The following is a 22193-nucleotide window of genomic DNA, read 5'->3' as shown; positions in this document are numbered from 1 at the left end:
CCTCCTCTGGCTATGATTTCTGTCCAGAACTGTGTTCTGCCAGGCTCTCTGTAACACCACCTACAAGAATGACAGTCCCAACCCGTGTCCCAGACCTGCCTCCTGTTCTGTGAAGGGGAGGGCCTGGTCTCCGCCTCCCTGAGCAGTTTCTGTACCCTCCAGCAAAACAAGCCCTGTCACTCTGGACCTCAGGTTCCCCACCCATGCAATGACAAGGAGGTTTGCTACGCTTTCTGTGTCTCTGGCATGTTCTAAAAACTTGGGGTCTTCCAGAGCTCCCATTTTCAGAAATTTACAGGACAGCAGACCACTGTCTGTAAGAAGTGTTCGAGCAATTTGGGGGGATTCTCATTGTGTTCAAAATCACTTTGCACCCCATGTGGTATCTTGTTGGCCAGACGGAGTTCAGGTAAGCCGGACAAGCCCAGAGCCTGGCCAGAGGCCCCCCAGCTCCCACAGTACCGGCAGGGCTCCGTGACCCGAAAACCAGCCACAGGCGTGGGTGTTTTCAAAAAATGCGTAAGTGGAAAATAGCAGACGGGTGAGGAAGGAACGAGTTTGGGCTGAGATCTAAGGGGAGGAAACAGCCAGAACCAGACTGCTACTGCGTGATCTCAGCTGAGCCCCTTACCTCCCTGGGCCTCCATCCTCCACCCCGAAAGATTGGGTGGTGGTGCCTCCTGGGTGGAAGTGTGAGGGTCAGAGGGACCCAGAGCACAAGAGTGACAGGACAGTCCAGGCAGCCTCACCGGAGAGGAATCTCCTAACACCTGCCTAAAATCTCTCCAAGAGGGGCCCCCATTCTATACCAACTCTTATCTCCCCCAGGACAGTGTAGGGCATATAGTAGGTGCTCAATAAATCCTCCCTTGATTGATTTATAAATCTACTTCCTACCCCAGCCCCTATCCCAGGAGAGCAAAGCAAACCCAAGGGAAAAAGGAAACTGGAAGAAAAAAATTAGTGCCTGCAAGTGAACATGTCATGGACAGATCCCTAAAGCACGGGAGCTGGGGTCCTTACTAGTGGACAGTGAGGTCCCCATCCCAGAGGCAGGGTTGGGGTTCACTCCTTCGGGGTCTGGCTGCCTGGGACAGACAAGCTGACCTCTAACTTGTACTGAGCACCTACTGTATGTGGGGCCTGGCCCAGGGATCCTGGTGACTTTCACAGGCAGGACCTGGGTCCCTGCCCTCATGGAGCTCCAGGCAGGTGGGGAGAGAGAGAAGCAAAGAATCGCTAACAATGGAAGAACCCCAGTAGCTGGGGGACTGATGGTCAGAGGAGGATAGGTGGCCACGTTGAAGAAAACTCTAAGCAGAGGCTGATGGGATGGTGGCATGTGTGGGGAAGAATGCTCCTGGCAGAGGGAACAGCAGAGGCAGAGCTCTGAGCAGGGAAAGAGATATCACAGCAGGAGACGTGCCAGCCCCCTGCCATGCATTGACCAGCACAGCTAGGGCCCAGTTCAAATGCCAGCACCATCTCCAGGGCAGCCTCATGGCCTGTGGGCCCAGAGAGTGAGCTGGGGACACGAGAACTATATGGCTCCTCCCCTCCATCCCTCTTTCCCTCCCTCTCTTCTCCCTCCTCTTCCTTCTCCTCGTGTACCAGACTTTTCCTCTCCACGTACTTTGCACTGGCCTGATGGGCTTGGGGAATCCAGATTAAGCAAAGGTTTGGCAAGCCAAAGGGTTTGGCTCAAAGCTGTAATGTCCAGGCCCCAAGGTGACTGTCAGCATCATGTCTCTCATTCACCCTAAAGATCAAAGTTGCCAGTTCTGGAGCCACATGCCCTGGGTATAAATCCCTGCCCACCACTCGCTGGGTCCCCTTGGGCCAATCACTAAAACCCCTGAGCTTCAGTCTCCTGTGAGATGGGGATGGGGCCCTCCGAGGTCGTGAGGAGACCATTAGGGGCTGTGTGGACCATGCTTCACACAGGCCTGGGGCTCGGTCCAGTCTTACTTGAATTCCTGGCCTGCAGGGCATGGAGCTGGATACCAGGGAAGCCCCAGTCCCCTCCTCAGGGGCCAAGCAATGACCAGCAGCAGAACTTTTCCCAGGGTCATTCATGGGATGGGTGAGCTGGTCTGGCCTACCTCCTGGACCTGACACGGCCCCCAGCATCCCACCCCTGTCTGTGGACACAGGACCAGACCCCAGCAAGCCCTGGCGTCAGTCTCCACATCTGGCAAATGGCCTGAGGCAGTGTGGTGGTGGTGGGGAAGGCCAAGTCACTGCAGAGAGCTGTGCCCATAGGTAGGGAGGGACTTGTGTCTCTGAATCCCCAAGGAAGGGAACAGGCACTTATGGAGCACCTGCTGTGTGCTCCTTGGCAACGGGTGGCAGATATTTTTTGTAGTAAAGTATACATACAATTTATCATTATAACTTTCAAATGTACAATTTAGTGGCATTAAGTACATTCACAAGGTGTGGAACCATCACCACTATCCATTTCCAGAAAACTTCCATAATCCCAACAGAAACTCTGTCCCCATTGAACTCGAAGTCCCCACTCCACCCCCAGCCCCTGCAGCCTCCATTCTACTCTCTGAATTTGAGGCTGATGTTTTAACTCCCAATTTTCAGTGGAGGAAACAGACTCAGGGTGGGCGAGGGCCCTGCCTGGTGGGGTTTGAACCCAAGCATCCCCTACTTCAGCTTCCTTGACATTGTGGACGTGGGCCCCCTGGGAATGAGGGGCACACGGGGCCAGGAGGTACGAGGCCAGGAGGTGCGGGCTCAGGCGCTGCAGAGCCGCTAACTCCCCATGGGACCGGAGAGGTTTCTTTATATGTGCAATGGGAGCAGAGTAGATTTGTTGCTTGGGACCTGGCCACACCCAACAAGGGAAAAGGCCAGCCTAGAGGACCGGCTTCTTCCTTCCTCCCTGCACACCATCCCCAGAGCACTGGAGAAACAGCCCAGGATGGCTGCCAAAAGTCTGGACACTCGAGTCTCCCAGGCCTGGGTGTGCTCCTGACCACAGAGCTTCGGGACAGCCTGGCCTGGAAGCGGAGATGAGAACCGCCCACCCCAAGGGGTGAATGAAATCCCGAACCCAGGCCTCCCTGGGCCCAGTTCCCCCCTCTCTCCGGCGGCAGCTCTTCAGTGAAGTAGGCAATGGGAGGCCTCTCTCAGGGTGGCTGTGGGGCGAGTCCCAGTGCAATAGTGTCTGAGGGCCAGGTGCCCACAGGTGAGAGAAGAGTCTGGAATTGAGGAGGGCTCGGTGCCTGCCCGTTCCTCCTTGGGGTCTCCTGGCCCCAACTATCAGATGGCAGGGCCCTGTCACACTGGGGCCATGTCCCCTTCCAAGAAGCAGTCTGCCGCCATCTGACATGGGGGCCGCACAGCAACAGCTCCAATTGCCACAGCCCCACTCCCATCTATCAGCCGTACTGACCCATCTGGAGAGAGAGTCTCTCTGGAGCCAGTGGCACCCCGTTTTCTTGGGCACTATTTCCCGTCTCCTCCCCAGGCCTCCTCTTGCTCTGTTCTATGCCATGACCTTGGCTGCCTGTGCCACGCACCATGCCCTGACCACCACCCTCACCCCACACTGTGGCTTTGCCCCTTCACCTCCCACCAGTCACATGCCGGGGTCTTTGCCACGTGGCCCCAAGTGTGTTCTCCCTGACCCCCACCCCCCGCCCCCGCCCCAGCTCATGAGTGGCCTGGCCCCTCCCCACCCGGCTCAGGCCACGTGGTCTGTGTCCCCTCCCCCGGGAGTATTAGTAATCGGTCCTCGGAGTGAAACAATCTCGTGTAATCTATCAGTGGCTATCGGGCCCATCGGAGGGCGGGGAGTGGCCAGGCCCAGAGATGGCGCCAACCTCCAGCGTTGATAAAGTTTCCGAGCTGAGCGGAGATGAATGTTGAGTAAGTGCAGGCCGCGCGATAGGATGTGGACTTGGCAGGCCCGTAGCTCCGGCTGAAACCAATCTCTCCCCTATCAGCCGGGCTGGGCTTTCTCAGGCCCCGCTCTTTCTTCCCACCTCCTCCGCCTCCCCTTTCTCTGCCTCGCCCTGCCCGGCCCCTGCCCCTGGGGACAGGGCTGGGGGACCAGCCCACTGGCCATGGTCCTGGCCGGAGAGAAGGGGCAAGCTCAGGGCAGAGGAGGATCCTGATCGAGGCCTAGCAGGTGGCACCCAGCAGGGGTTGCCTGGTGGTGGTGGCCACCCACAGGAGCTGCAGTCCCGTGCCCAGTCTTCTGCTTAGCTTGCCAGGTGCCGAGCCAGCTGCCTGTGCTCCCACCCCTCTTCCTCCCCAGCCCCCACCGTACTCCCCTGCAGCACCAGAACCCGCCAACTCTTTCCTGACTCCAGGATTTTGCATTGACAGTTCCTTCTGCCCGAAGTGGCCCCCCCATTCACAGTCACAGCTTTAATATTGCCTCCTCCTCCAAGAAGCCCTTGCTGACCACCCCTATGCCCACCTGCCTGTCTGTGTCCTGTACCACCGTAGCACTTCATGAGATCTGAGATTCGTGTCCACCCCCCACCCAGGATGTTCACACACACGTACGCACACCCATCTGGACCTGTTTGCTCACGGTTGATCCAGCACGTGGCAGGTGTTCAGGAACTGGTAGAAGGAGTCACAGTGCTCCTGGGAATAACCCACACCTGGGCGGTCTTCACCTCCTACAAAGTCCTTCTCATTCACTCCTTGTAACAGCACTACAAGGTCAGTGCATCAGCACCCACTTGCCAGATCTGTAAACCAAGGCCAAGAGCCATATACCCAGGACCCCAACCCGGCCTTGGTTCTGCCTTGCCCTGAGCAGCTGTGTGGGCAGACGGCCCAAGGCCTGTGATGGGGCCAGGTGAGGGCTTGTGTAGTACTCTCTGCTTCAGTTCCTCATCTGTAGAGAGGAACCAATTTCCCCACAGGCTTGTGCTGAGGAGGGTCCTGGCAGAGCTTCATAAACTGTTGAGGGCTATCCAGTGTGTCCCAGGGATCTAAGCCAAAGGGGACACAGCTCCTGGAGGGACGGGTGCCAGCCACTGTGCACCCCTGCTGACCCTGTACCACAGCCAGGGAGGCAGGCAGCGCCTCCATATGGTGAAGAGGGTTATACATGCCCTGGACCACAGAGCAAATAGCTGGCAGAGCCCAGGCCCTGGCCTCGGAACAGAAAGGGCCTGAGGGTTGGAGTTGGGGGCAGACATGGCAGTCACATGGCAATCAGGGAATGGACGCAGAAAGGCATGCAAGGGATATGCAGGGCTTCTCCAGACCTCAGTCTATCTGTGATACAGGGCCAGGGAGGGAAACTGAGGCCAGGTGAGGGAAGAGACAAGGCTTCAGGCCTGGGAGTCTGCAGACCTAGGTTCGAACCCCCACACACACTTCACAGAGTGGGTGGGGGAGCGTAGGGAACACTGGGCTCAGGGCAGGGCACAGGAGAAGGGAGCAGGCCACCTGTCCACTCTTCTAGCTATGAGGCCTTGGGCCAGTTTCTCTACCTCCCTTTGCCTCAGTTTCCCCATCTGTAAAATAAGGTAACACTAAGGTGATGAATCGGGGATCAAAAGTGCTTTGTGGTTAAATCCTTAGAACTGGGCCTGCTGTGGAGGCCGCTCCGTGCTACTGCTGCGACTGTTGTCGTTATTGCTGCTACTGTTGTCACTATTACTGCTGGAGTTCACTCCTGCCTGCAGCGGCCAGGCTGGGAGAGGCCCCAGCGCTGCCTGGCAGGGAGTGCCTGGCTCACAGCTCGGCTCCCACTGGGCGTGGCCCCCTGGGCCGGAGCAGTTAAGCCCCCCAAGTTCCGCCTGTCGGTTACAGCGCTGGCCACAGGAGGAAGTGGTGGTGGCTGGGGGGCGGGATATGGATGCAGCACCCCCTTGCCGGGTGTCACTACCCTATCTCCCTGAATCTCATTCCTCCCAGCCTGGAGCCCCCATTCCCACCCAAGCTTCAGAGACCCCAGGCAGGGCAGGCCTGGCTTATCTTCTACCAGTGGCAGGAGGTGGCATGTCCCTGTTTCGGGGCTCAGCCCCTGGTCATCCACCCTGAACACATGGGCTCAGACCCCAAGACTCCCCCCTGGGGCCGAACGAGACTCCCCTTGCCCCTGTGCCTCAGCCCTATTCCTGAGCCAGGCTGTCCATGAGCAGCCTGTTTCCCTCCTACTACCCCCATCACACAGTCACAAGTATTCATTAAGCACCTACTATGTGCAAGGTGCTGTTCCAGAGCTGGGATGCTGGCATGGGCTGCAGTCCATGGTAAGGATTTGGCTTTGGCACTGAGAGAGATGGGGAGCCATGGGGAGGGGGAGCTTGAGTAGAGGAGGGCGGGTTGAGGTTTCCAGGTAAGCATCTCCCATAAGGCTGAGTGCAATGGGGAACACAGGTGTAGACAACTGCCCGCCAGAGAGTGTGTGCTTAGAATCTGCACTGACAGCCCTAGGAGGAAGGACCTGGGAAGCTAACCAGTGGGTGACCAGGGAGGGTGAGGCCTAAGGAGGAGAGGGTGGCCACAGGGCGAGGGGAGCCTGAAGCCTAGGAGGGGGTCCTCCTGTCCCAGAGGTTACACGGGTGGACAGCAGGTCTCATTTCTGCACGTGGGGCTGCTCTTGATTACAGCAGCCCTCCCAGGCATAAGGAGGACTCGGACAAGATACCTACGTGAGCATGGTCGCTCATAATGACGACAGTAGCAGCAATAACTTTACCTGTCACCCACCCGCTGTCTGCCGAGGAGAAGGTTTATTTTTTCCTGACACCCAGGCCTCCCTCCACACCCTTACAGTGAGGTATGGTGTAGCCAGCCCAGCTGCCAGGCCTGTGACAGAGTCAGAAAGTGGGTGTGGGGAGAAGGAGGGGGAGGGAAGCGGGGACAATGAACATTCAAGTGGGGGTGCAGGGAGGGAGGGCAGAGGCACAGGGACCTGAATCGTCTGGGTTTGGGGCCCGAGAGAGGCGCTGGGTGGCTGGGGTGTGGGAGAGTTGACAAGGAAAGGTGATAGAGCGTGTATCTTTGCATGAGACTGGGCCACAGGGGCCCTGGGTTTTATTGGGGTACATGTAACTGCCCCTCCCTTCTTTCTATAAACACTTACGCCTTTAAAAGCTGAGGATGAATTTTATTGTATGTGAATTACATCCCCATAGGATATTTTTAATTTGTCAGAAGCTGGAGTAGGTCCCTGCAGCTCTTGTCCATTAGAACATGGGTGTGTGTTCCCAGAGAGTATGCTTAGCACTCCCCTGGCACTGCAAGTTCGTGCTTGATTCTGAGGGCATCTGTTTACCCTCAGATGGCCCAGAGAGTGTTGTGACAGCGACAGCCATCTCCAGCCTGGCTTACATGGGACAGTCGCACTCACCAGCACCTCTGGGCTTGGCTTGGGTGCCTACTGGGCTATGAGCTCTCAGCCTGGCAGTTATACACAGCGTGATGGGGAGACAAAGACCCAAGAGGTGCAAGGGTCCAAGACTCAGATGTCTGGGCCTCTGGAAGAGCAGTATGAGCTCCCCATTGCAGGAAGCATTCAAGCAACATCTGGCTGACCTTTGGTGACGAAGTAGCCTCAAGCTGCTCAGTCCCCATGACTCCTCTGCCCCAGGCCTACTTGTGCAGTTGGGATGGGGTGGGGGATGGGGGTGAAGGCGGGGAAGACAGGACCAGTGCTGGAGGGCGTCTGGGCCCAGGTCCTCAGCACACACAGAGGTTCAGACACTCACTCTGCCCTCTGCGGAATAGGCTGCCCGCTCGAATAAGCCAAGATTATCTTGCCAACATCCTCTTGTGGTCGCCCAAGCTGTCATCGGGGACTGATCCTGGGTTGATGAGAGCCACTGGCAGGCCACAGCAGGGGCCTGCGGGCCCCTCCTCGTCCACGCCCATTGAGGCCCCAGAGACCCTTCTGCGCTCCGCTGGGACCATGTGCCTCTCCAACAGCACCCCATCCTGGTGGCCCTGGTGCAGTCCTTGAACACAGGGCACATGCCAGCAGGGCTACTGGGGCGGCGCCTTCCTTGAAGTTGACTGCAGGGTGGGGTCACACTTCATCCTCCCTCTGGGCACTGGGGGGCAGGCAGGGAGCATCAGCCGGCCAGCTCCTCCCCACCCTCACTCTTCCCCCCCCCCCCCCCGGGAAAATCAAGAATCACACAAAGGACTTACAAATAAATGTGAGGCTTCTGGGACACCCAGACTGGGGGAGAAAGAGTTCACTGAGGGGTGAGGAGGCCTTAACTGGATAGAGAGGAAGCGACAGAGTGTCCTGGCAGAGGGACAGTGTGGGCTGAGGCCCCGTGGATGACGGGCCAGGACAGCAAAAGGGGTTTAGTCGTCCTCCCGGGATAAGGGTGGAACAGGGAGGATCCAGGGCCCAGAAGGGGACCTGCTGATGGGCTGGACCCCACTCTGGCAGTGGTGTGGGAAGAAGGGGGCAACTTCAGGCCACATTTAGGGAGGTGCAGTGGATGGTATGTAGACCCGCCATAATTGCCAGTCTCCATGTGTCATCTGTGCCAGGCCTCAGTGTCCTGGTGGGAAGTGGGCATGAGAGGACCCATTGGGAGGGTCGTGCTGGGGTCTGGCTGGGTGCCCAGGAGGCCCTCCTAGAGCTCTAGCCTCCTCCTGTGAGTACCTGTGCCCTCCAGAGCGCTCCCAGCCGTCTGCTGCTGCAAGCTGCTAGGAGGCAGTGGGCCGGCAACCTGCCTCTGGTCCAGATGCTAGAGAAGCTGTTGAAGAAGTTCCGATTAAGTGAAACCCTTTCCCCAGGCTTTGTAACTTCCACTGGGGGCCTAGAACCTGCTCCCTGTGCCAACCCACCTTCCCGTAGACGCCTTTCCTATCAGAAGCTCCATTGGGCGTGCTCCAGCCCCCAATAGGTAACACAAGCCAACCTCACCAGCCATGGGGCCATCTGGGGCCGTCCATGCAGGGCCCTGCCTTCATTGGAGCCCCATATGCTGGACTCCCTCCTGCTCTTCTGAGTTTGGTTCTGACCTCACCCTGTCCCTACCCAGTGCTCCCTTCTTCTAACCGGCTTCTCTTCGCTCAGCTGCTTGCCAGAATTGTGCATAAAGTATAAGTCACTTGGTCCCAAGGGGCCTGGACAGTGCGTGGAGGCTGCATGCGTGGGGTTGTAGCTAACAGGTGGGTGCTGGGCCAGAGCAGCCAGCTTCCCCAGTGCTCTGTGACTCAGTTTCCCTGTATGTCAAACACTAGCCAGATCTCCTATATGGGAGGGGGCTTAAGAGCACCCAGTCCTGCTTGCCAGGACCCAGGGGGAAGGAGTGCTTCACCAGACGTCATGCTGCCCACTGCCGAGAGGTCAGGCTTCAGACCTAGCTCTGTCTGCCGGGCCCCTTGAATGGCTGGGTCCCCATCACCCTGAGCTCCCACAGCACAGCTCCCTCAGGGAAAGCAGGCCTGTCCTCACTGCCTCTGTCCCCGCCATGGCCTGAGCTACCCGCTACCCAGCAGTGGGAAAGTCTGAATCTGTTGCTATTTTCTCTCCGTTATCGGGGCCTTATCTGGCCGCTGTGCTGCCCAGAGGCCAGGGTCTCTCTCCTGGCAGCACCATGCCCCCGCCCACCCACCAGCTGCCCAGGGCCAGCGAGACAGGAGTCCAGGCCTTCTGCCAGGTTCATGGGAGTGGAGGGGGCAGGTCTTTTTCTTCAGCTTGCACTGCCCTCCCCAGGCCCTAGCCCCTCAGCCACCCCATGCCTATCTACCCTCACCCCTGCCCCCAGAGGGTCAGGTGGCACCCCCCTGGAGAGTTGAAACAATAACAACAGTTGTAATAATAACCACAAGTCTGTGCTCAGCACCCACTGACACCACCTCACTGAACCCTGACCCCAGCCCATGACACAAGGCGGCTTTCGTCCCTGGCTTTCCGGAAACCAGGCTCAAGGAGACATAGCCTGCACAAGCTCACCAGTCTCAGCACCCTGCTGTTTCTTCTGCCCAGAATGCTTTTCCCTGGCTCCCGTTGCAGGCAACCTCCCTGTCCCTTTCCAGATTGCCACTTGCTTGTTGCCTCCTCCAGGAAGCCATCCTTGACTAGCACCTCCACCTCTCTTTTGTGGCAATGGCCACACTTACATTTTTCACGTTTCTTTCTTGGGGGCAGGGTCTCCAATGCCTTTGGGTGTCTGGTACTCGGTGGACTCAGGAAAGGTTTGATGAGTAAATGAAGAACTGGGCTAGTGAATTGTTGAATGAGTGAATAAAAGAAAAATGATTGAAAATGAGGTCATCAGAACGCAGGTCCACCCACACTCCAGGGTCTGCCTGGTACCCCTCTCCCACCTCTGCCACTCCCCAGGCAGGCCGGGATATAGGTGGGGGAGGAGCAGAGAGTGTGGTCCTCCAGTGTCCACTCTGACCCTAGGCCAGCCGGCCTGCATTCAAAATCCAGCCCTGACACAGGAGGGGGTGCCTGAGCAGCTACCTGCTCTTCTCTTTCCTCCCCTGTAAGTTGGGACTATAGAGGACCTTCCCAGAGAGGCATAAACAACCCGTGCAACGGGCAGGCACAAGGGAAAGACCCGCACCTGTGGTCAAGCCCCAACCCAGGTGGGGGCTCACTGGGATTTGCCCTGGTTCTTTCACGTTTCCAATGACCGGGAGGAGGGCAGTGAGAGTTCCCCAACTCGACACAGGTACAGTCTTCAGGGACGAGGGGGTCTTCGCCCAGGGCTTCAGACTCCCATCCAATGCTCTGAGCCACCCCCATCTGCACCCACCTGGTAGATCCACCTGGGGGTTGAAGTCTGGGGGGATTTTGTCCCCTCCTCAGCCACCAGCTTTCTTGAAGGCAGTCATTCAAAAGGACCCCCCAGCTGCCTGGGCCATCAAAGCCGGGAGGGGGTCGTTAATCGTTGCAGCTGGGGGACTTGGAAGGAGTTGGGATCATCCCGCTGCACAGAGCCTGTCTTCATAATTCAGTTTTAAAGCATGAAAAAAGGGAGTTGATGAAATTCCGCTATCAGTGCTGAGCCAATATGCAAAATATCTCACCCCCAATCAAATAGCTATTATGTTTTCATTTCCATTTCGGCGTCCAGCTTAATGAGCAGGAGACGCATCGGCACGTGGGCGTCTGCTCATCGTGATAACCAGGGGGGCTCCGGGCAGCGGGGGCCATGTTGCCCTGGCCTATGGTGACCACTCTGTCACCCGTGGGCTCCCCCGGATAGGTGCCCAGCCTCTCCCGCCTGCCGAGTAATGGGACCAGCATTGCCCCTGCTCTTGGTTCAGCCACAGGGGGTGCACCTGGCACAGAGAAGGGCTATGGCCTGAGCCAGTGTCCAGAAGGGTGGCGTGTTGGGGGTGACTCCTGCCCTGCCCATCTCCCCCCGCACCCCCCCAAAGCTTCCTTGCCCACACCCATGAGCAGGTCCGTTCACCTTGCTGGGCCTCAGTGAACTTATCTGCAAGGTGGTCCTGACGTGGGCTTCGCTCTGGGAGGTGTTGGAAGGCTCACTTGCCCATCACTACTGGCTCCCCCTGCACCCCACCCCCACCACGGTCCTGCTATCCTCTCCCACCACTTCTCTGTGAACCCTGTCTGGCTGCCCGGGAGTGTGCCCCACCCTCCCCACACATATTCCCCACCGTCCCTACGCCCCTTGGCTACAGGGGGGTGACCGGGATAAAGAGGACATTGTAAAATGCGGAGCACAGGGCTCATATATGGGCGGTACTTAATACTAGCACATCCTCCCCCCACCCCACCATTTCCCAGGCCCTACTGGGCAGTGTGTGGTAGTAACCAGTGGTGATAACAGTTGATGTTTGGGGTCCACTTACTGTGTGCCAGCCCTGAGCTAAGCTGGAATAGAGGTGACACTACATTTCATCCTGCCAGGTAGGAGCTGTGTGGTTTCTGAGCACAAACAGGTAGAGTGACTTGCCTTGAGGTCACACAGCAAGGATACCTCCTGCCTGATCATGGGTTGGCCTGGCTCAGCTGTTGGGGTCTCTGGGCAGAGAGGGTCCCACAGGGGCAGGCGGGGCTCTTTCCTAGCACAGGGCACCCAGGAAGCACGACGTCTCTTCAATGCCCCAGGCCAGCAGAGAAACCTTCCTACCTGAGTCCCTGATGGATCGGGGGCCCAGGTGGCCCCAGGGGTGTCACAGGGGCTGAAGCGGGGGTGACATGGCACACGTGTGGGGTAATGAGGTGGGCGTGGGGTAGAATTCGCCATGCCACCTCCTGGCTGTGGGCTTGTAGCGATTTGCTGGTTGGCAATTGTCTCCTGCATTATCAGAGCTGTTTTAATTGTGCTGGAACTGAATTAGCGGCATTAGAATAAATTGCCAGGCCGACAGCCTCTTTCTTCACGCTCATCGTCTCGCCTTTGTGTGGAACACGGGCCTTTGTTCTCCATAAATGGACCTGCCAGGGGCTCAGGCCTCCCTGGGTGGCTGAGGCCCACCTGGGCGAGGCACCGAGTCGGGGCTGCTGTCCTAGGGGCCTGGCAGATACAGGGAAGGGAGTCAGCTGTGTGCCCGGCGTTGGCCAAGCCCCAATATTCTGGTCCCTGCTGAAAACAGGTGGCTTCATACCTATTCTCCCGAGCAGGCCCCTGAGGCCCTAAAGTTCCGTAGCCATTCAGCAGGAGGGGCCACAGCTCTGTGGCACCCCCTCCAGCTCTGAATGAGACACAGAAGACATCAGGCCTTCTAGAAAAGGGCCAGCGAATGGGCTGACACCAGGACTGTGTGCTGGCCCCATGCCTGGCAGAGCCTGCTCAGGGCTACCCCACAGGAGAGGGAGTGGAGGCCAGCCTTTGCCTGGCCCGGAGTGTGCCAAGGGAGGTCATGGCGGGTCAGGCCTCCCACCTGTCACAGAGGCACGAGTTGGACCGGTCTGGGGTGTGCCCTGCCTGCCATGGAGCCTGCCCGTGTGGGCGCATGGAGGAGAGCACAGAGGCTTAGCCCGAGGCTGGTTCTGTGTGGTCTGAGTAATTACAGCTCTGAAGTGTCCTGGGGAGGCTGGGACTAGTCAGGAGCTGAATCCAGAGGTCTGCGGCTGGGAAATGACCCTGCCACCTCTGCCAGGACCCTCTGTGGCTCCCCAGTGCCCCCAGCATTAGGATCCATGCTTTCCGCAGCCTCTCGGTCAGCCTTGACTCCCCCCTCCTTCTTCCTCTACCACATCACAGCCTGTCCTGCTTCTGGGCCTTTGCACAAACTGCCCCTCTGCCCTCTTCTCAGCTGCCAGCCTCGTCAGCGTCATACCAGTGTCGTCCCCTCTGAGATCTGCTGATAGCATCTCTGCCTGTCTCTCTCTCTCTCTCTCTCTCTCTCTCTCTCTCTCTCTCTCTCTCCCTCCCTCCCTCTCCCTCCCTCTCTCTCTCATTTACCTCCCTCCCTCACAGCACATTTATAGTTTTCTGTTGTTTGACTGTCTCCCCTACCACCCTCGAGGTCCCCCTCAGAGTCCAGAGGTCCTGTCCTTAGATGTTGGCAGAAGGCAGGAAAGGCATCTGCCCCACCAGGAACAACTTAGTTTTTACTACTATAGCCAGCCATCATCCACCTATGGTTAGAGAGGGAAGCTGAGCAAAGAGAAATCAGCTTTCCACCTCCCTACTCCATGTAAATTGCTAGATTTTGAAAGTCAGCCTGGAAACTTGGCCACAACATTGCTCATTCTGTCATAGCCTCGTGGGTCTCCCTGTCTGTCCTGCTGCCATGAGCCAGCTTCTGTGGCCCGTGTTGGACGCTGGCTGCTTGCACTGTTGTTACTTGATGGGCAGGCATCTGAGGTCTCAGCAAGCCCCATCTCCCTCTATCAGCCACCCAACCAACTCCTTTCACCCCTGGAAAACCCGGGCAAAGGAGGAGAGTGAGGGAACCGGGAAGGAGCACACCAACAATTTGGTGAGAAGCTCCTGAAACTGGACAAATTTTGGTCCCTCTGCGTGTTTTTCCAGGGAGAAGGCACTGGATTTCATCAGATTCCCAGAGGGGTCATAACATACAAAAGGTCAGGAACCACCAGCCACAAAGGTGTGAATCCCAAGCAAGTCTCCCTCTGCTGCTACTTGCTCCAGGGATGGGGGGCTCAGCCCTTAAGAAGTGGCCATTCCATTCCTCCCAGATCAGGCCTTCCTTCTGGTGCCTTCTGTTACTGTCACCAGCCAGAGCAAGCCCCGTTCTACTCCATCAGGTACCTCTGAGGTCTGAATTTGCAGATGTTGCCATGGCTTCTAGACTTTTCTTCTTGCTCATTGTCTTCAACAGCAAGACGGCCTGGCTGCTTCAGGCTCAGTGGCCTGGGCCCAGAAGTGCACTCCCCACTCCTGAGTAGACACAGCTGGGCTCCATGAGTCACAATGTTCCCCATGCCACACTTGGAAGATAAGTGTCATCTCTCTGATGACCAGTGGGTGGAGAGGCCAGGGCAGGTGGCTGCAGAGGAGGAAGTTGGGGAGGTACAGTAAGTCCCCACTTAATGTCCTCTATAGGTTCCCTGACTTTAAGTGAAATGATGTAACGAAATCAGTTTTACCCTAGGCTAACAGAAATAAGCCATAGTTTGATTTTTATAGCATCTCATCAACATTATAAGGAAACGATGTCCATCCAGGACCTGCTATAATTGGGGCAGTAGGCAGCCTCACCCTAGTTCCTGTCTCAGGGCCCAGGCTGAGACAGACAGTGATAGAGGAGGCCTAGGGGATTTGGGGAGCAGGTGGGGTTCATACATCATGTCTTGGGGGCCCCTGGTCACCACTGTTCTCTCTGCCCACCACTCTGGCACCGTCCGTCTGACCTCGGGGCAGAGGTTTCCTCCCTGGCCTGCACTCGGGCTTGGCAGGTCCAGCTTCAATACCCTTACAGGGGGTCTGGGGTCACGTCATCTGGACTCTCAGCTGCCTTCTTACCTGTATGGGCTCCATGGGGCACCCCCTATAAGAGCCTCTAAGGGGAGATGGGGATTGGAATTAGGGGGCCCAGACCTGTGGCACTCCAGCCCCCAGAGGTTGACTGCAGACACGTGTGCATTCACCTGTGCCCCATCAACCAATTATTCCTTTAGCTTCTCTAAGTGCTTCCTGTGGGCTGGGCACTAGGGCCCACCCTTGTGAAGTTCCCAGACCTCAGAACCGGAGTGTGAGGCGCTTCCCAGAGGAGGGGTCTGGGGCAGAGGGAATCGCTGTGCAAGGCCCAGGAGGTGTTTACCCACGGGGGCTGTGGATGCACACTGGGGCTCTGCGAACCCCCGAAGTACGTACCTGTGGGACGGGGGAGGCCATGGCATTTGTGTTACCCCCAGGGGCTCCTGACCAAGAAGAGTCCCCATAGCTCCCGTGGCTTGCAGCAGAGCGGATGGGAGAGGCTGGGACCATTGTCCTGGCAAAAGCAGTTTGTGGGGGAGCAGAGGCTACAGGGCAGGTGAGGTGGGGCGCGAGGGCCAGTGACCCCCAGGCGTTGGAATTGCTGCAGTGGTTGGGTTACTATAGGGTGGAGTTCACACATCAAGTCTTGAGGGGCCCTGAGGGAGCCCCCACGCTGATGGCTGCCTCCTCATGGCCTCTGACCCCGTGGTGTGGCCAGGGTGCACCATGAGGGGGCAGTGCCTCATGATTCCCCTCTGACTATGTCTGCAGGTTCCCTCGGAGACATGGAGGCCAGAGAAGAAGCCCAGGCCGCAGACACGGGCCTCCCAGAACAGGAAGCTGCAGCGCCAGAGCCAGAGGCCATGGGAGAATCTGAGCCCCTGAGCCCTTCCAGTCCAGGTGAGTCAGGCAGTGGGCACGACAGGCTGGGGTTTGGCACCCAGAGTTATACCGCACTGTCCTACATCATCACCTGTGACTTCATGGGAGCCAGTCCTTCTTATTTTCCACATCTGTGAAGTGACATTGAGCTCAGTGTATCTGAGGGCTAACTGTGCCCAGTGAAGTCAGGAGAGGCCACGGTGGCTCCCACCCCAGGGCCTGACCCCAGGGGCTGGAGGGGGTGTGGGGTAGCTGCGAAGAGGAGGCACGTACACCTTCAGTGGGAGGGTCTTAGAAGTCCAGCCTCCTGTGGTACAGATGAGGCTCCCATGGGCTCCCTAGCCCAGGGTTAGACAGCAAGTCATATGGGCCACTGAGCGACCTCGGGAAAGCCATGCCCCTTCCCAGCTTCAGTTTACCCTCTATGAAATGGGGCAGCGAGGCCTTGCCTGGCTGTGACGCCTGCCTCAGCACACGTGGTGCTTGGTACATAGCAGGTTCTCTTATTAAAGCATGTCACCCCATTTTATAGACAAGAGAATGAAGCCCAGAGAGGTTAATGACTTGCCCAGGGTAACACAGCCTGTAAGCACCTGAGCAGGGATCTGACCCCCAGGTCTGGATTCATGTTGCTTCACCCCCCCACCCCCGGTCCCTGCTCCCCACTCCACCCCACCCCACCCCAGGCACCTAAATCTCTCCTTGGGCCCTCTTGGTAGCAGTTTCCCCAAGGGAGGGAGGGACAAATTTCTCAAGCTGACAACAGGACTGAGAAGGAGAGACAGCCTCCCACCTGGGGATGAATTAATTTGACACCAGGAGGGCTGCTCTGGCCAGGTCCCCTGGGGGCCTCCAAGCTAGTGACGCCTCTCAGGCTAGCTGTACCCCCAGACGCCTCCAGTAGGAGGGGCCTCACTGAGGTGAAGGCGCTGGGTCGGTCAGCACCCTCAACCCTGTTTTCTAGAAGAGGAAACTGAGGTTGGGGGGTGGGGAGCTAGTGGTAGAAGCACGAGGAGGGTGGGCTCTGCCTGGTCTGCTTGCTGGGAGCCCTGGCTCCCCTGTCCCCCACCTCCCAGATCCTCTGCCATGGCCATAGGTCGTCATCTTACTCCTGTTCCCGTTCCATGCCATGAAGCCCTTTGCACACAGAGGCTGAGTTACTACCCCCAGGCCATAGTCTGATAGGGGAGACGTAGCCACAAACTGGACCATGTGAGAGGGTGGTAAGTGGATGGGCGTGATGGAGTGAAGGAGCGACGGGCGGGGTGACATTGAACAGAGACCCAAAGGATGCGTAGAGCCACCCATGCTGTGGGCGCACAGGGAAAGGTGTATTAGGTGGTGGCACCTGCAGCTCAAAGGCCAGGAGATGGGATGGAGAGTGGACAGCAGGAGGGCTCTGAAGGGCAGGATGGGGGCTTAAAAGCCTAGGAGGGGAAGGGCGTGGGCAGAGATCCCAGCAGACCTTGATCCCTGGCAGGAAGGGTCCTTCTCACTGTGGACCCTCTACCTCCAGCATTTCCCAGTCTCAAAACATCAGGGTTCCCCCTGGGATGGCCACAGGCCCAGGAGCTCAACAAGCCTCATCCTTGGAGACCTACTAGCCCCTGTGTCCCTTTGGGGTCACCATGACCATGCAGTGAGAAGAGACTGGGCTAGCAGGACTTGAACCCAGGGCCGAGGCTCATCGGGTCCTCTGGGCCAGGTGAAGGGATCCCGGGCCTGGCCTCTGTTACTGGGTTTGGTTTGTTACTATTATCTGTGCCGTCATCATCATCATTGTCCCATGTTGCTTAGTGGCACAGCCAACCTGGCGCCCTGCCGGTCCCTAGGCCATGCTCCTGTCCTTTCTGAGCCTCAGTTTCCACATCTGGAACTGGGCACAAGCCTCAGTGGGTGGCCGAGGGCCTGAGGGAGTGTGTGAGAGGCCCCTTGTCACCAGCGCCATTACTATTAGGTGCTGCGCACTAATTGGGGGGCCTCGCAAGGCTGAGCTCTGCCAAAGGGCAAATGGCTCATTACTGGTGGACTTTGACCTGGTGGCTTTCCTGGGGAGCCGGGCCCCTTATCTGATCTGGGAGCCGGGGCTGCATGGGGGCGGGGGTGGGGAAGGAGCTGGAAAAAACAGCCGGGGTTGCACCTGGCACAGGCCATGGTGATAACACGGCGATGGGCGCGATAAGGCGGCAGGAGCAATATCTGCCTCTCGGGCGGGCCTAGCACGGCTCCCTCGCAGTGGCTGGAGCTCAAATGCCAGCCACGTTGATTTATAGCCAAAAATAATAGGACTTTTATACTGTGTGATTGATTTATTTGATGTTAATCACAGCCCTTATCTTGGGTATTAATAATCTGCCGGGCATGTGACGTCACCAAGGGGGGGGGCTTTTATGGAAGCTCATCGATTGGGGGCCGAGGTGGTTATCAGGCCGACAGGGAAGGCAAATATGCCCTTTGGGCTGGAATTGGGTGCGGGGCCTACCAGAGGGGGCCCCAGCTGCCTGAGGAGGAGACCGGGGAGGTGGAGCCCTAGTCTGGCCTGGGCGTGCCTGGTAGGCCATCCGCGTTCTAATTATTAACAGCAGCTGGAATAGCAATTATTATTGCTACAATTAATGAGGGGGTGAGGGGTGTTAAAGGCCAAGGGGAAAATTGGCATATCTGATCCTCCTCAATTAGACAAGCCTAGGGGTGGGTGACCTTAGACTCACGCTCACCCACCTGGGCCTCCTGTCCATCCTGGCCCCAGGGTAGGGCGGGCGGGCGACTCAGTGCCCAGACCATTGGAAGGGCCTGATTGTGTTTTCCTCTCTGCAGAAGTTAATTGCCTGCTCCCACCACAACCACCGTCCCCCACATCCCCAGGAGACCCCGAGGAGACCAAGGGGCAGGAGCCAGAGACGAGTCTGGAGGAGGCGGTCAGCAGGTGGAGTGGGCCAGGTAACCATGCCTGCGGTTGAATCCAACAGCATTGCCTCTCTAGGATGCCCCTGGGCCTCCCTGCCCCCGGCTTCTGGGAGTCCTGGGAGCTGGCCACCCTGACGTCTTGGGTGGGATTGGCCTGGCCTGCTGGCTGGAGAGGTTGGTGGCAACCCACTGGGCCTGTGCCTGTTCCAAAGTCCAGCCTGCCTGTGGGGCCGGCAGTGTTGCTGGAGGCAGGCACCGCGCCATGCCGATGCTCTGAACTCAATCCCAGGCCCTGTGTTGCAGACCAGAAGTGTTCTAAGGATTCCTAGGAGGTAGAGTCTGACCTGGCTGGGAAAGGAGTAGATAGTGAGGGCAGGGAAAGGCATCCCAGGAGGCAGAAACAGCCAGGACAAAGAGGGAAGTGGGTGCGTGTGGAGGGCCTTCCCAGCCAGGCTGGGGGTTCACACCTATGCAGGTGTTCAGGACTGCGCAGGGTAGGAGAGGACCCACCCCCACCCTGACCCTCCCTGGGGTGGCTGCAGCCACATGGGAGGCAGGAGGCACACTGCCTGGTCCTGGACCACAGGGAGTGTCTTTGAGGGCGGTTTTGTGCTGCTCATCATGCCCCTCCAATTTGCAGCTGGAATTCTGACCTTGGAGGTCCCACCAGATGTGTTCTCTCTGTGTCCTCCCAATTCCACCCATTTGTGAAGAGAAGGAAGGCTGGGCATGTCGTTTGTCTGTATGGTTCCTCAGCTCGGGGACATGGGCTGGCGTGTGGGAGGGTTTGGCATGACTGAGTCTCCAGGCACAAGTACAACTTGCCATCGAGGGCCATTGCACGGGAGTTGGGGTGGAAGAAGGGAAGGCATGGTTCTTGGGGTTACTGGAAAGATGGAATAGAGACTGCGTCGTCATGCCAGGCACCTGTGTGGATGCAGTAAGCATTTATTGAACCCCTATGGTATAACCGATACACGGCTGTGAGCAAACACAGTCATCAGGGAGCTTGCATACAGGTGTAATACAAGTGAGGTTCATGACCAGTGTGAAAAAGGCACATGGTGAGGGCCTCACCTCGCTGGGGGGTCAGGGAAGGCTTTGCCAGGGCAGAGGGGCACAGCGTGACCAAGAGGCTTGTCCAAGGTCACCAACTGGGAAGTGGTAGAGCTGGGTGCGGACCCACCGCCTGGCTCCAGAGTTAGCTGTGGGTTTGTGAGCACCACTTTCAATTATCACCCCAGGAAGTGCCTATCCGTCCTGTGGTGTCAGTATCATCATCCCCATTTCACAGACCGAGCAACAGAGGCCTCTAGAGATCAAAACCTGACCCTGGGCAAGGGCTGGGGTGCACCCGGGAGCTTCCTTGAGCTATTTGCATCCTTGGGGGCCAGAGGGCTCCCTATCAGCTCCCACAGATACGAATTTTTGTGCAGTGGGCAGTGATGAGCCGATAAGCGGCCGCTGGCCAACCGCCGCGGTGGCTGCCCCCTATCAGACCCCAAGCAGGCCACACTTATCGCCTGGCCAGGGAAGCCAGAGAGGCCTAGTGGACTCTTATCTCGCAGGAGCGGCCCGTGCCATCAATGTGGCGGCAGGGCTTTCCTAGGGCCTGTCTGGGTTGGTGTCCCTGAGGGTACTGCCTGGCAGTGACCACCTGGGAGGTAGGGACACAGCCGGTGCTCTGCACTCTTCACCTGCAAGTCCCGGCGCGCTTCACAAGTCCAAGGCCCTCTGTCCTATTCTCTGTCCCTCTGAGCCCCTCTGCCTCTCGTGTGTGAGCGTCCCTCCTTCCCTGTCTGTCTCTCCCTGTTTCTTGATTCCCCGCCTGCCGCGAATCCCCCGCCCCCAAGCATGGGGAAAACCGCAGCCCCCACCCTCACCAGCAACTTGGGAGGCCAGCCTGGGGGGCCACCCATCTTTCCATCTGGGATGGGGGACCACAGTGTGCCCCACACTGGCTTTGGATAAGTGACTGGGCCCGAGCCTCGGTTTCCCCATCTGGCCTGTGTGAGGATGAGCTGATTGCCGCGCAGAGCCCATGCTGCAGCCCACGTTGGCTGCCTCCTTCTCGCCTTTCTGGCCGCCCTCTGGCCCAGACCCAGGCAACACCAGCCCAGGAGAGAGGCCAGGCCTTGGTGCCCCTCTCTGCAGCTGCATGGTGGGTGCAGCGTGGCTGCCCTGCCTACAGCGGTCAGGGCCCTGAGAACAGATGACCACAAGAACCCCCAGGAGACACCCATATGGCACTGGGCAGAAGGGGGGGCCTCCCGCCCCTCTCCTCCAAGGAGGCCCTCCACACACACTGCAAACTTAGGTGAAGTCCTAGGTATGCAAGGGCTCGGTGCGCACGAGAGTGCACGTCCTAGGGCCCGAGAGTGACCGTCACCACTGCTTCCCATCCCATCATCTCCTGGCCCCATTACTGCCCTCCCCCCAACTTCCTCCTGCCACTGCCTGATACCTGGTGAGCTCCAAACACACACTGGGGAGGTGTTCAGGGTATGTGTTTTCATTTTCAAAAGTTACAAGCTGTGTCAGCTGCTGGTGGCTTGGTTCTCAGGGGTCGCTGCTTCAAGTGGAACCCCCAAGCTGTGCTGAGAGCAGGAGCACAGACCCTGAGTCTCCCTGCTAGGCCTGGGTCCCGACTTTGCTGAGTGAGTGCAGGCAGGTCGCTTAGCCTCTCTGGGCCTCAGTTTCCTCATGTGTACAACAGAGCTAAAGAGAGCGCTGGCCTCTGGAGGGAGCTGTGAGGAGAGAGCCGTGCCTGGTACAGGGCGAGCGCTTCAGCTCAGCTTCTTCACCCTTAGGGCTGTCATCCCTCCTGGCAGAATGGGTTCCTCTGGGACTAGGGGTGTCGGCAGTTTCCACTGTCTGAGACAACCAGAACTCTACTCTCAGGGCCGGCCACGCTGTGCAGCTGTGGAGCAGGGAGAAGCACCTTTTGCTCCCCGTGGGGGGTGGCCATCTCAGCCCCACAGATTCCATCACCCACCCCTCACCCCAGATGCCCCCCTGCACCAGAACCAGATCTCCTGTCCATCAGAGCCTAGGGTTCGGGCTGAGTTTGAGGCCCAGCTCTGCGGTGACGCCAGTGTGGCCTCTGAGATGTCACCTCCTCTTCTGAGTCATCAGGGGTGGGTGAGAGCTGGAGCAGAGCCACACCCATTGAGTATTGGAGAAATGCTGGGGGTACCGGGGTTTTTCACCCTCCTGGAGTTCCTACAACACCAACTTTACCTGTGGGGTGTGGGAGAAGTAAGCGGTCCTAAGGAGTGCATGACCCCAGAGGGCCCAACAGGGCAGAAAGGGCCTCGAGCATGTGGGAGGAGGGGGTGCCAGGCGGAGGGCAGAGCCCATGCAAAGGCTCTGAGGTGGGATCGGGCCCAGCAAAGAGGCCCTGGGGCCTGAGGAGGGGAGGTGGGGTCAGGGAGGAATCAGGTAGGTGGAGTCTAGTCCCTAGGGAGAGGGGTTGGGGGTGGGAGCTGAGCAGAGGGGGATCCCTCCCTGCTTCTGGTCTATGGGGAGGGGGTCACAGCCCGTGGTGGGGAAGGCACCCCCAGGTCCAGGGAAGGG

The 22193-nt window shown here is 58.2% G+C and overlaps 1 protein-coding gene across 2 annotated transcripts in view; it reads left to right on the top strand.

Moving 5' to 3' along the window:
* Positions 1-22193, top strand: part of ZFPM1 (zinc finger protein, FOG family member 1) — a 75415-nt gene that overhangs the window by 15027 nt on the left and 38195 nt on the right. For both annotated transcript variants that reach the window (XM_074314461.2, XM_074314462.2), the window contains exons 2-3: positions 15600-15728; positions 18528-18650. In XM_074314461.2, the coding sequence (XP_074170562.1) occupies positions 15600-15728; positions 18528-18650 (252 nt within the window). The remainder of the gene's footprint in view (positions 1-15599; positions 15729-18527; positions 18651-22193) is intronic.

Source organism: Rhinolophus sinicus, chromosome 8 (genome assembly GCF_057876585.1).
Source record: "Rhinolophus sinicus isolate RSI-liver-muscle chromosome 8, RSI-T2T, whole genome shotgun sequence".
Classification (NCBI taxonomy): domain Eukaryota; kingdom Metazoa; phylum Chordata; class Mammalia; order Chiroptera; family Rhinolophidae; genus Rhinolophus; species Rhinolophus sinicus.
Note: the sequence above shows the minus strand (reverse complement) of the source record. Positions and strands in the feature narration are given on the sequence as shown.